Source organism: Neopelma chrysocephalum, unplaced genomic scaffold (genome assembly GCF_003984885.1).
Source record: "Neopelma chrysocephalum unplaced genomic scaffold, ASM398488v2 Primary Assembly neopelma1_96821, whole genome shotgun sequence".
Classification (NCBI taxonomy): domain Eukaryota; kingdom Metazoa; phylum Chordata; class Aves; order Passeriformes; family Pipridae; genus Neopelma; species Neopelma chrysocephalum.
In genome coordinates, this window is record NW_020925465.1 from 804673 (window position 1) to 819566 (window position 14894).

The 14894-nt window shown below is 36.3% G+C and overlaps 1 protein-coding gene across 2 annotated transcripts in view; it reads right to left on the bottom strand.

The window, feature by feature from the left end:
• LNPEP (leucyl and cystinyl aminopeptidase) overlaps positions 1-14894 on the bottom strand; it is a 53375-nt gene that overhangs the window by 13866 nt on the left and 24615 nt on the right. For both annotated transcript variants that reach the window (XM_027709665.1, XM_027709664.1), the window contains 7 exons: positions 13124-13262; positions 10366-10497; positions 7639-7759; positions 6842-6996; positions 6406-6519; positions 4234-4365; positions 1500-1631 (listed from right to left, as the gene is read on the bottom strand). In XM_027709665.1, the coding sequence (XP_027565466.1) occupies positions 1500-1631; positions 4234-4365; positions 6406-6519; positions 6842-6996; positions 7639-7759; positions 10366-10497; positions 13124-13262 (925 nt within the window). The remainder of the gene's footprint in view (positions 1-1499; positions 1632-4233; positions 4366-6405; positions 6520-6841; positions 6997-7638; positions 7760-10365; positions 10498-13123; positions 13263-14894) is intronic.

Here is a 14894-nt window from a genome sequence, read left to right on the forward strand (position 1 = left end):
TGGGAAAATACTATATTATTTATGTAAAGAATGACTATAAACTTCAAATAGGAGTTTCAATTCCAGGGAAGGAACTCTCTATCAAAAGCTTCAAATTTATAGAATTTGAGGACTATATGTTTTTTTTTTACTTTCTACATACTTGCCCAAAACCACTCTTGGCTAAATCTTCTTTCTCTATCTTATTATCACAAGCTTTAATTATTACTACAATGTTACATTAATGTTACCCACTGTCCATTACCCAAAAACCGGCAGAAAGGTTTGTCTAGTCTGTACAAAGACACAAATAAATCTGAAATTTGCTCCACTGAAATAATTTTATTCTCATACAGAATCCTTCTCAATCACCTGAAATTAAAGCAATTATTAGAAATTATAGGTTGATAGTTCATCATAGCAAGAATTTATTGACAATAATTTATTTTATTGACACCTCTTCTTTGAACAGCAGCTTCTAACTCCAGTGAAAGCAACACAAGAAATGGATTTCATTTTTTTTCCTTCTAGGCAAGGCATACAAAAGTTTCACTGCCATATTACAGATTTTTCTTTTAGTGAGCATACAGTTTTCTCATCTTCACTCCAACTATGATTGACAGGATTGCTTCTGTTCCATTTCCATACAGAAGGTTAAGACTTAAGAAACGAATGTGCATTTTGTCGTGCAAAAAATTAATGCAAAAATTTATGTTCAAAGAAAATGACACTTCTATGGTTTGAATTTTCAAGCACATTCAGCCTAGGCATAATTAATGTGAGCAAAAGGGAAAAAGAGCCAGTCAATTTGCTGAATATCATAGATTTGTTTTTCTATTATCCAGGCTGATCACTGGATCCTCCTTCTTCCCCCTCTCACTCCTGCTGTTTCTCTACCCTCCTTCTCCTGCCCTCCCTGACTCCCACAGCCTTTGCTCTCTTCTGCCCAAGCCCTTGCCTTCTTGAGCCCTACATACCCACTTTAAAATCAGACACAGCCTTGTGCTTGCCTTATAATTTGAGAGCTGCTGAACTAAAATGTCCCCTACAATCTGTTTTCCTAAAATTCCAGCACCACTTGTTGAAACTGAAGCTATCACTGAGACAAAGTTATACTAGTAGAGAGTAACCCAAGACCTTTGCGGAGGTTGGGTTCAGTTATTCTGTGAAAGCAAATTTTGTCCTGCATTTGATTACTTTCATTCTGGTCTTAACACACTACCAATGTAACTTGAGAGTAGATATGTCCATATTGATGTGTCCACACATGTGGATATGCATGGTAGTGCATAGCCACTCAAAATGCTTTTTTGGGATGATGCTCAGTGTAGTCCTAGCAGCTACAGGAATCTCCATATCTATATGACAGAACTTTGGAATAGGATGAGCAAAAACTTCAGAGTATTCACCTGCAGTCTATTATCCTACTTCTTTCATAAACAAGGAAATAAATAAAAATTAATGACACTCTTAAAGAAATTAAAAAAAAAAGAAAAGAACAGTGTGCCAAAGATGGGTACCTCATTCATGCTGTCCCACAAGTCATCACTGCGAGCAGTTCCATAGTTGTGATTATGCAAGTATACCTCAATGCCAGCTCGGAAAACATCCTTTGTGAGATAATGCTTCAACATCAAAATAAGTGAAGCCCCCTGCAGGGAGGAAAAAAAAGAAAATGAATTGGCAAAGTAAAGTAATAGAATCATCTAAAGCATATGCATATTATAGCTATTTCACAGTAGGAGAATAACTCAGAAGCTGGAGATTTTATTCCAAACAATATAATTTGAATAATTACCTTAAACTCAGTTGCTATTCTTTTCTATTTCTATTTTGCTATTCTTCTAATATTTAATAAACACCAAATACAGTTACCAAAAGACTAATACAGCTTGAAAATTTGTCCCAGCTGCTTTGGAAAAAAAAATATTTTAAAGGCTCAAATTACAGTTATAAAACAGGCTAGTAGAATCTGACATTTTTTCTATTTAACATCATCTGAAAAACATTGTCTTCTTACTAATAAGTCTCTTCTAACTGCCCTTTTTCATTACCAATACTCATCTATATGGTAAGAACAGCACTTGTGAGACAGTGTTTAACAGTCATATGATCTGCAGTTATACCAAAAACCTTAAAGTACAGGAAAAAAATGAGATACACTTGGTAGGCTGGAATTGACTAGAGAAGGAAAAGTGCATTTTGACAGTGTTTAAATACAGCCATGATTTGTAAAAAAAAAAAAAAGTAGTAACTGAGTAGTTTTAATATCAAAATAGCCATGAATGCTTCACAGTCACTAATAAGTAAATCTCCTGAGGACCTGCATACTGTACAACTGAGTTCAGATGAGAGACATACATTATGAATCGTTTAAAGGTGCACTTGATATTTTCAGAGTGGAACCTCACTATTTCTGAGAAAGGAACAAGAAATAAAGAAGATGATTTTAAAGAGATCACGTATTGTTCTTACACATTCCAAATCAAGTTTTGGAATTTGAGTAACATCTTACTGGAAACTGAAGGCTGCCTGGTTATTCATTATCATCAAACTGTAGGAACAGCCCCTACTGTACTTTTTAATAATATGGTCATAATTTCTTCTTCTTCATGCATCCATACTTCAACTACAGCTCTGCCACTTTGTTTCTCTTACTGTCATATCCTTCCAAATACTCTGTTGTTGCAGGTGGATTTTGTCCCACCCATGGGTGCTAGATTTACTGACAGTCTGCAAAACAGCCAAGCTAAAAATAATATCCTACAATAATTCCTATTTCAGACAGTACAATGGAGAGGCCACCTACCCATCTGTGTCTGTTGGCAGGACAGTAAAACAACTTAAGTTGTACAATTCAGTAACAGACCACCCTTAGCTGATTAGGGACTAATTTGCAGGTGTCTTCTCACTCAAATTGCCAGGAGCTAAGCTACAGGGCCAAAAGCAGTGGAATATGAAGACTGTATGCATGAATGAGAAGCTATGCAATGAAATCCTCTGAAACACAGAAAGAAGTGATGAAAACACCATTTCTGACAAAGCAAGGGCAAAACCTCTTTCGGTTAGCTCTTAAACTCAAAGATGTAGGTTGGTACAATTCTATTCAGAATGTGCACGTACTTATTAGTAGCAATAAACAAAATATTTCTCCAAATATAACGACATACTAATTGACTGAAACTCCAACCCAATCACTTGGGGAACATTTCCATTCAAATTACACAGAGAAGTTTCAATTGGGCCACCAGGTAAACTGAAAATCACAAATCTCTGTTCTTGTAGTTCATTAAAAAGAGTCCAAAACAAATGGAAGCACATCACTATTTTAGGTCTATTTGGCATCTCAGATTACTCAAGGATGCCAGACAACTTGTGTTGATCAGTTGAGACCTGCCAAAAGAAATCAGAGGAGACAAACCAAGACTGTCATGGGAATTGCATTCCACCAGGCAGAGGAAGAGTTAGTATTTGATTATTTTCTAGTAAACAATAGCTGTCCCCATGGTTTCTAATTAAATCACAGTGTAAGACAGTGATGGAAAAAATATCAGCTAATCCAAAACAAACAGAAGGCTTTCCTCTAACACTATCAAAATCATGGGACATAGAATCTAAAACCTGAGACAGTGTGAATAAAAATTTCGCAAATACAGGTATTTCTTCTCTTATGCATTTTTACGTGAGGCACTGTGAAGTTTTAATAACATAAGCCTCACACACAACCCTCACTAGACATTAGAAATATTCAACTGTCAGACAACCAGGACATGCAGTAAAATAATTTTACGTTTCAGAGGCAAACCTCCAGTCCAGGAAGTCTCTAAAATACTGGGACTTTTTTAAAGCAGGGAGAGTATAAGAATGAGTGATTACTTCAACAAATGTTTTGTCGCTACTCTTTTCTTAAGCATTTGTTACAGTCTGCTATCGGAAAAAGAATAAATGTCTAACTGGATATGTCATTTCACCCAGTAGATAAAGATACTTATATCTTCATGAGTATTATACTTTGTGCTGAAGCGTTCACCAAGATGTTAAGTAAGAACACAAATACACATACATAATATTTTCCTAACTGAAAGCTATGTACATGCTCAGAAACATTACTGAGAAATCCTGCATTGTTTGTGTTAGGTGTAAATAACCCCCAAACATTTGCCAATACATGCCTGCTTGCTCACAATTCCACATTCATGTTTTCAATAGCTAATATATCATTTTTCAAATGTTTCCAAATATTTTTACAGTTACCTTGATATAAGAAAGTGCATCAAACATTTCTTCTATTTGCTCTGAAGACTGAACAGCAGAAGAGACTGGATGCGAAGAATTCAAGGAATCCTTCATCATAGCCTTGAAAATTAAATTAAGGAAATCTTCATCCTAGAAGAGAAACACTTTTAAGTGTTTAGGAAGCAGGAGCTCACATGGTAAGCAGGAAATTAAAAGTTGTCTCTGCTTTGCTCTTCCATTGCTCTATGCAGCAACAGAATTATCAGGGGTAGCATTTATATAATCTACTCTTTCCCTGCCATATTTTAAGAGTGGAATCTCACTTTTGAGTTTGCATCATTATCCAGACCCTTAAGCTCCTGTCTCAGATAAATGCATCATTGGCATCAGACAAAAAAACCCACACCTTCTAAATAAGTGTGTGTCACGTTTCAGATTTGGCTCACCAGAGTTTTCAGTTCATTTACAGGACACAGGGAATACAAAAGCATGACTTTAGTATGCTTTCAGCATGAAGTCTAGGGAAATTACTCACTACAGTGATGTCTGTGAGAACATAAACAGCACCTTATCTAGTGATTACCAAGGTCTCTTACTTCTTTTCTTCTAGAATGAAGATAATTGAATTTTATTTTTGCATTGGTACTAGAACAAGAAAACCCCAAACATTGTAAACAAGCTGACTGTACCCATATTAGTTGTCATTAGTCCATTTCATTTCATCAAGACAAGCAAACAATTCTCTATGCAGTAGAGAGTACAAAAAAATTAAAAAAAAAAAGTTAAAAAATTTAAAACCTGTGTGAAACACAATAAAAATAGCTGTTAAAGTTGAAAACTTGAAAGCTATTCTTGAATGGAGAAGTTCTGGGCGATTTTTTTTTCCTTACCAAAACACATTTTGGCACCATCAAGTGGTGCAATGAGATATTGGTGAAGGCACCTTGCCAGGCAACTTTCAGAATGAAGTATACAGGTTTTAGACGTGTCCTTGCTGAAGCGGGATGCTAGTTTTGTGTCCTGCCCTCAGCACATATGCACCCAACAAGTAGAATGGCTATATAAACATACTTTTAGACAATCAAACTGAACAATCAAGCCAGGCCAAATGAAAAACTTTTGAAACACCCAGTGCTGAGAAAGAGTTCTACTGAACCATATTAGCAACCCAAGTTTCTTAATACTAACAGAGTGATTTAAGAAATCAAAAATAACTTATTCTGAATGCTGAGAAGAACACAATCCATCAAGCAGGAAACAACACACATCAGGTGTTTAATCCCATGACTAATGCAAATCACACAAACACACCCAGAAGTTGATTTCAGGGCTCAGGTATGTCCTCTCCTACGAGATACCTTGAGCCAAAATGCAAAATTAGTCTTTCCACTACCCCCTCCATTTAGTTCCACTAATCTTTACTTCTGTGCCTGTGATTCTCAGCAACAGGAATGGTTTATAACAATAGTTGTTATTACTTCCTTGGAGCAGAAAGGTCAAATTTGAATCCATCATGTTTTGCAGAGTCTGAAAATCTAGGTCACTTAGTACCTGAATGAGTTTTTAAATAATCACTATCCTATTACATAAAAAATATTCTACCCTTCAGCCATATAGGTAAAACAAAAGTGCCTATGGGAGCAGTGCGTTGTACTAATAAGTGTAAGTCAACACTATCAGAATTTTCTATGGGGGACCATTTGATACTTTACTACGAGGTCCACTGACTTGCGAAACCCAAACTGATTCAGACAAGTATGACAATGATGGAAAGGCAGGAGTTACTCCAGGCATATTTAGTAACCTAAAGCCTCCTAAGTCTATCAGGAAAAGTAGAGGCAGATAGACTCGGTCAACAACGTTTGGACTTGTTTATTAAAAATTTTAAGTTATAATGTCATATACAGACACATACACCTTTTAACACCTGCTATTTTGCACAGAATGCTTTAACCTACACTAAGCAGTATACTCCAACGTAGACTACTACCAAAATAAAGCAAAAAATATTAAATAGTCACAAAAACAATGTATCCTTCTCGAAGCCACTTTCACCATAATGAGAGAGCCAAAGCAAAGATGTAGCATGATCCCAGTGGTGCCCACAGTGAATGTAAGTATCAATGCTTTATAGGCAGCATTAAAAATAGATAATAGTAAAGGTAAAGTATAGTTACAGAAAGTACTTACTGAATGTAATTCTGGGAAAATCTCCTCCATGGCAAAGTATTCCATGAAAGTGGCAAATCCCTCATTCAGCCAGAGATCATTCCACCATTCCATAGTTACTAGATTGCCAAACCACTATGAAAGACCAAAACCATCATTATTTTCTTAGAATTAAAATCTAACTAACTTTCCATCCATCCTCTGCCTTATCTTGTGGTAAAATCAAGTTCAGTCAAAACCACGGTAATGTTTCTGCAGGAACAACTCCCGAAGCACATCATGATGGTTGCACTCTGCCTGTTGTGCTGTAGAAAATACAGCTGCAGGTTTTCTGAACAGATGCAGTGCACAACCCAGTCACAGTGAGGGGAGGGGTGAATTTAAGGACAGGATTGCACTTAAAAAAAAAAAAAAACAAACAAAAAAGGGGAAAACAGTAACCTCCCCAGTCTAGTACCTGATGGGCAAGCTCATGCGCTATCACTGCAGTTATTAACTTCTTGTCCCTTGCTGAAGAAGTATTATTGTCAAACAAGAGTGTTGTTTCTCGGAAGGTGATCAAGCCCCAGTTTTCCATTGCACCGGACTGAAAATCAGGAATTGCCACCAGATCTGGAAAGGATTTGAAAGAAGCTTTTGAAAATTGCTTGTTAAAGCAATCCTGTCCTTCAAGCCTACCTATTGCATAATCAATAAAACCCTCATTATTTAAATCCTGTGGTGTGAACACTCACTACTCAAGCAAAAAGCCTGAGATTTATAACCCCGTTTCTCTAGTAGCACTCTGACACAAGAAACTTAAAGCGCTCCAGAGACACTCCCTATGGATCCTACATGAACAAAAGTAACAAGGAAATGGGGTGGCCCCTACTGAAAGCAGTGTCTTAGAAAACTATGTTTTGCTATCTTTCCAGGCAAACTAATGCATGCAGAGAAGTCAGGATGCAGATCTTGCACTTTAGAACATGGTTCATAGACTGAGAATTATCTCACTACTAAGTTAAATTCATACAGAATTATTTATTTGATGCTGTTTACGTACAAGGATAAGCAATCTGGTTCCAAAAGCTCACAAAAACTTTCCAACTTGGGACTCGCTTAATACTTGCACTCAGTCAAACACGTTATAATTTTTAAAAATTATTTTAATAATTTCATAGTTGCGATATTTTGGGGTTTTTTAAACGAAAATTCCCATGCATTTTTCAGGTAAGGGTTTCTTCTTATGTTTAAAAAAAGTTCAAAAGAACTTACCCAATTTTTCAAGAGGGTATTTCATTAAAAAGTACTTCTGATAAAATTCCAGAAGTTTCACTGCTGTGTCTAGGGCATACCCAACTTGGTTCAGATGCTGTGGTACGGCATAGACAGATACCTAATCCAAACAGAGAAAAGATTTTGTAACATATAGCTACAGAAGATTTAGAATTGAAGGAGGAGCTGGGAGGACTTCCTGAAACAGGCAGGACACAATTTTGGCAGTACACTCATAAATTACAAACACAAGCTGTCAATAAAAAGCTAATTTTTCTTGAGAAAGCTTATTAACTAATCAAAATACAGGCACAATGTCTAACTGACACTTTGTATTGTTCTGTATGCAAGAACAATTCACACACAATTTACTCATAGTATCCCAGAATGCCCAAATAAGGAACAATATAATCCTAGAAAAGTTCTAGAGAATCAGATGAAGGATGTAATCAAACAAACAGGATGTAAACTGAACCTTGTGTACCCAAATAAGATAAAGAACAAATGTTACAGTTTTCGGTGGAGAAACACTATGACGCTCTGCCTGCTCAAGAACTGAGGTCAAGATGTCAAAAGAAGATGCAGAAGGACCAAAAAAGGACGTCCAATAAGGGTGTGACTATGTAAAGCAAGGTAATGAATATGTATTAGGTAAGTGAGAGTATCTAATGAATATGTAAACAGTACAGGTAATAAAAAGCCCTATCTGTCTCTCATTTGGCATGTTCAGTTAGAGGAGCTATCCTCTGAACATCCAGCATGCTGAATAAAGAATGCTCTTTTTAACACCTACAAACTGGTGTTAAGAAGTTTGTCTCTGCTGCTTTTCAGTATCACTATCATTATGATAACACTGGTGCAATCTGCCAGAAATTCTTCAAGACATAATAACTGGCATAAAGCTCATCCATTTCCCTATCTAAGGCAGGGCCACATCAGACATAATGTAAGAAGCATTCATAAAAACTGAGAGGTTATAGAGTCCCTCTGTTCATGTTGAATTGTCTGTATCAAGAAAACAACTTTGATTAGGTTACAGGTAGATTGAGGTTTAGGACACCCTCTCATACACAAACGCAAAAATATGTGGAGATCAATTTTCCAGTTTCATTTTAAAAAAAGTCCCTCCTACTATGCTACAAATTAGTAAACAAATGACATTTCAAATAGATGGATAGGGTGACCTTTTGATTTTTGAGTTTGAATGAAGCACACACAAGTAAGAATCTAGTCTAGTGTTCCTGGAGTACAAAAGTGTTATTAGCTGCACATATTACGCTCAAAACCAAAGCAAAAAAAATCCCCAGGATCTTGTGGAGTTGAGAAAAGCAACTTTACTTCAACTCCAAGCTGTCTCAGAGCATTCATGATAATAAACTTACTCCATGTGAACGGCTTAGCTCAAATGCTTTGAATCTCCCAGCAACAAATTGCTAGAAGCATCTTGAGTCTGTACTTCATGGGAAATGTCATTATGTGCTTCCTTTTTACTGAATTCCCTGGCCTACCAGACGCTGCTGGCAACAGAAAAACCCACTAGCTAGACTCTGGTCTTACTTGGTGTGATCATTCTTATTCTCTCTTCAAGAGTGGCAAGCACTCTTCAGAAGTTAAAAATATTAATAAATAAAAATAATAGTAAATAAGTAAATAACTAATTTTTTTTTAAAAGTAATAAGTATTTTTAATAAGCTAAAAAGTTTTTTTGCCTCAAAGAACTGGTTATATGGTTTTACCAGAACACAGTTCAAATACAGACCTGAATAGCAGCCACTAGGGAGAAAAAAAAGAAAGTTAAACAGTCTGTTCCATTCAGCTGTATACAGAAATATTTGTCTAAATGAGAATCAAAGCCTATTGTCTAACATCTTTACTTGTGTATATAGGATTAAAGTGAGGGCTGCTTCTTCTGCAGTGCTACTAGCACTATTCCCCTCTGGCTCTTTCTAGGTACATAATGACATTTCACCACAAAGGGAAAGTTCCTGCTAGAGAGTCATGAAAGTCATTGCTGTCGTGAAACTTCTGCACTTTCTAAAACAAGATGAAGAAGTAACTCCTAATATTACCATGTTTTTTCTTTAGTTACTCTAATTGCGCACATTGTAGAAACAGGTCATAGCACAAAGATCAAACAGGACCAACTGTATGATTTTTTTTTTTTAACCTTTGGAAAAACAAAACCTTCACAATGAAGTAATTGCATTTAAGTAACTAAACACAGATTTAAAATCAGCCTAAATTTGCTTTACTGCAGGACATGGGTTTCTTAAGGTAGTTTATTTTTGCTGGTATAGAAAATATTTGCTGCACCGCTTTAAAACCACGAGTAGGTGTTCCTGTAAACTGTAATGTTTCTTTACATCCTCAGACCAACTCTTGGCTTGCATGACATTACTGCTCACAGATGAAGCAGTGAAACAAAGAGTTTAAAGTTTCCAGCTCCAAAAGCTCTTAGGAACTTTACATTTTGTAAATTTCCCCTGTTAACAAGACCTGAAGCTGAGCCCCTTGTTGTAAAAATATTCACAGCCTGATATAAGCCCTGAACTCAGTTCAACTTACAATATATGGCTTTTGTTCCCTACCTACAACGAGTAAAATAAAACCAAGAAAATATGTAAATTTAAAAGAGACAGAGTTTGCTTGTTGGTTTGGGAATCTTTTTGTTTTGTTTTGGTAGGCTGGTTGGGCAGGTGATGCAGAAAAAGTGAAACAAACACATACCAGACTCCCATTAGTTTCCTGACTGATGTTTCTCAAGTCTGCAACAACAAAAGCTACCAGATAGGTGCTCATCTTCAAACTCACAAAAAACTCATCTTGAACAATTCCATTTGTCACAGGAGTAGTGGATTTCTGCAGGTGAAATTAAATATTATTAATGCAGGCAAAAGAATGCTGAGACATACAAGGAATCAATGTTAAATAATTCATGCTAGGAACAATTTACAGGCAAATTTACACAAATATCTTCATATTTTGGTTATATTTCAGTGGGACGGATGATACTTACAACAGTGTAACAAACTTAAGAAGAAAATAAACATTTAAGCCTACCCAAAAATTATTTGTCAAGCTTTATTATGTAGTATTGTTGGAGAAACAATCCATCTAATTTAATTCACACTTAAAAGTCCCAGTATAATCCAAAGTCAACATAAAGACTAGCATTAATTCAAGGGAGTTCTAGGCTAGATCAGAGACACAGTTCAGAATAGCCTACTAAAAATACTGCTATTGCATGAGTTACATATTTGTCTCTTCTTAGAAGTCTCTTCAAAACTAGGTAACTAAAGACATTCATTATTTTAAAACAGAGCAAAATACCCCTCACATGCACTCTTAAAAATTGAAAGAAATTGCATTTAAAAACTGAGGAAAAATCTACGATTCTAGTTAGTTGAAAGCAAAAACAAGCCCAGTTTAAACATACACAGTCAAAAGTAACTGACTGGTCAGTCTTCTGAAGTGAGACACCATAGCGTATCTCAAATTACTTTTGGTATGCAGGTTTTCTTTAATATTAGTCCTAGAAAAGCATGCTAGATGCCTTAAAGTACTTTTCTATATATTCCTTCACAAACATAAAATAGAAAACGAATAAAGCGAAATGTTTGAAACCACTATAGCACAGAATAGTTGAGGTCTGGAGACAGAGAGGGCACTTCATAAATTCTGAGACTTCATAAATTATTTTGTTTTCAGAAACCACAAACGTAAAAAAATGGAAATGATAACCTTAGTTTTAGACAAGATCATTTGGAACCAAACAATGATTTAATATCTAACTGCTACTGAAAATTTAACTGTCAGCCTTAAAGAGGAATAGATTTTCAAGTCTGAAGATAAAATCAATATAATCACCTAATCTGACCATTGCATATGAATAGAATGCCATCTTTGAATTCCTCTACTTCATAAATTTCTGCCTTTATTGCAGCTTTGGCATCATAAGGAGGTAATACACTGTTTAAGAAAATCTACTGCAGCTGCAGATTAACTGGTTCAAAAAATCAGTTATCCTCATTTTAAAAAAAAGAAACAAAACCAACCAACCAAACCCACAAATGGTAACACCATAAGCCCAAAACACACAGTTTATTTCTAGCCTTTAAGTGTCAGCCACTACATACTGCCTTGTTAGTGATGTACATCCTAGCTGACAGGGTCTGCTTCATATATGGGCGATTATCTCAGAATTTCTGCTACAAACATGCAGCAATGGTAAACCATCATTTACTTTCTGCACATGAAGGACTATGGAAGCTGTTGAAAGATGCCTTAGCCACTTGTCCAGCTTCTAGCAGAAGAGAATGAGCAAGCACCCTTTCTTGTTTTACATAAAATAGAAGAGTGGTCCACCAGAATCTGTCTCTCAGTGAAGAAAAGAACAGTAAATAAAGTGGTCTTAGCTCTGGATGTAAACTAAAGTGCTACAACTCTGTTAAAGTAATTCTAAAGTATCACCACAAATCTAGGAACATAAACATTTGTACACTGTGAAAAGATATTATTCCACAAGGTTGCAACCATTAGCTGGGTTTTCAAAAACAAGGTAGCTGCATCAGCACCTGAGCTTTAGACAACTTTCTGGAACACAAGCTGCACTGTGCACATGCATGTCCTACCAACAGCAGGGGTGTAATTTTTTTCATTATGGGTTAGATCAATGTCAGCATTGAGTTTCTGTTGGGTGACAAATGGTGGTAATATTTTGATGAGAGAGGACCTAGTTCACACAAGACTAGGAAGTATTGGTCTTGCTGGTCTGTTTGAATAAATTAGGCTTCTATAAAGGCTTGTCCAAAGGCTTAATGGCATAAAACATCATCATAAAATTCAGATATGCTCTTAGAAGATTTTGCCTGAAAAGATCTAACTGAAGGAATTTCAGATCCCTCAATCTGGAGTTGACTCTGTATTCACACCTCACTTCCCCTTGTTTAGGTACAGAAGCATGACCTTCAAGATCAGGCATCTTTCACAGAATTGGTGCTAGTTACACAAACTACTGGTAAAGATAGTTAGCAAGGACAGAAAACTTGAAAGGAAATCTTAAGGCAGTTGAGACCAATGTCACTACCAACAAAAATCCTGCAAAATAATCGCTCATTTAATTTCAACAGGAATCCCTCAGCCATTTACTGTCTGACAGTAACATCCTACACTGTGCACTGCATTGAACAGTTGTTTTCTCTAGAAAGTTCAAGCTTTTGAGATTGGAATAAAACATCTAAGTCATACACTTTATAGCTTATCCACTCAAGTCCCAGAATCACAGAATGTTCTGAGCTGGAAAGAACCCACAAGGATCCTCGAGTCCCAACTCCTAAGTAAACGGCCTGTACAGAGGACTGAACCCATGATCTTGGTGTTATTAGTCAATTCCCTGGACATTAATGCAATAAAAACACAATCAAAAGCAGTTAAACAGATTACCTAAGCAGCAGCTCTACTAGAATTCCTCTACAAAAGCATGTACCTTTGGCATATTTGACAGAGTGGAAAGTTTCTCATCTCTTTTGATCTTGACTAAAAAAGTAGCTTTAAATGCAGGTTCATCAAAGCATGGAAAAGCAGACCTTGCTGCCAGAGGCTCAAACTGAGTTGCTGCAAACCACCTAATGGGAAGAGTAGGGAAGAGCAAAATAAGAAATATGGAAAGGACAAATGTAGCTTATTTAAGATAAAATAGTCATTTCTCTCCCACACCTTCTAAGAGTTTGTTGTGGAAGTAGCATTTTGAACAGTAAATTGCAAGGTTGGTCCAGTCAGAATAAACGTTTCATTAACAGTTTTTTTAAAACCCAATACTGTATTTATTCGAGGAGTAATCTGCTTGGCTGATTTTTCCTTTCTGAACAAAGGAAAATACATCTGGAATAACACAATTACAGAACAATCACCAAAATACAAGCCAGCCCGTTTCCAGAAAGGAGGAACAAAAAGGAGATTGAAAAATGAAGTTAGAGGGTGTACCCACTAAACAAGAGTTTTGAAACTTCAGCAGCAGATAGGACTACCAGGAAGCTTTTTCATCTAGTTGCCATGCCATTTCCTGCAGATGTTCCCACAGCTCAACTAAATGTATGCCTGCTCCCTGTGCTGGCTAGGAGATGGATTCTAAGTTCATGCACTGTCTTGTCTCCCATCCAACAGTCAGTCATATCACAAGAAGACTTCTCAGAAGTGTACATTACTTGTGTAGTATTTTTATCCTAACTAGCTGCAAAAACTATGGTTTTTGATAGTGAGCATCTCTGACTTCTGCACCTGTAAGAGAACAACAGGAGTTCAACGAGAAGCTTACTAACTGAAGTTGTGTATTTACGGGAGCTAAACAGTGGAGAGAGCAGTGCTTTTTTTTTTTTTGCCCTTTTTGTTTTGTTACCCTACTGCCAAGTTACCCACAAGTTTTTTGGGGGTTTATTTGTTCCGCACCATGACTCCAACATTTTTGGACATACAACTTTTCTGGGAAGGCACACTGCTGACAATTCATAAGACTAAACTCCATGCCTGCTTTCAACTTCTTACTCTTCTCTTCCTCCTGACAGGTTGGTGGAGTTTTATCCCAAGATTTTACAGAAGAAAAACAAATAATAAAGAACCATTCTGCAAAAAATTATAAATATGACTCAGCTTATTAATTTTTTATTTTGCTTCTGGCAACAGTGAGTTATTTTGCCATTTTATATTTTTTTTATATTTTTGTGACAGTATAAAAAGTCTTCAAAAGAAAGTAAAACTAAACTAGAAGAAAATACATTTTCCAGCAAAATCAGCTTGACAGCTTGACTTTCATACAGAAAATGCAGTAACCACAGAGGTTGTCAGAGTAGTCCGCATTTGTAAAAACACAGACATTAGGCACAAAGAAACAATGCCTCTGCAAATAGAAGAGGCAGGCAAGGCAGTGGAAGTGATGACATCAGCAAAGAGTTATCTGAAAAGGATTTACTGAAAAGCATACAGGTTAAAACATGCTACATACTGCTCCTGAACAAAAGTAGGTAGCATGGGACTGAAGAGGGACAGAAACTCAAGATCTTATAGGTCATGTTTTTCCTCTGTGAACAATCACACATTCTCCTTCTACTACAGTAAATACAAGAAGAAAAGAAAGTTTCAACTACATCAGGCTAGAATAAAACCCACAGTTTCAGGAAGAGGCCAATAAACGTGATGTTTCCCTCTTCTCCAGTCACCTGGGACTTTGCCTGACTGCCATGACTTTTCAAATATGATTGAGA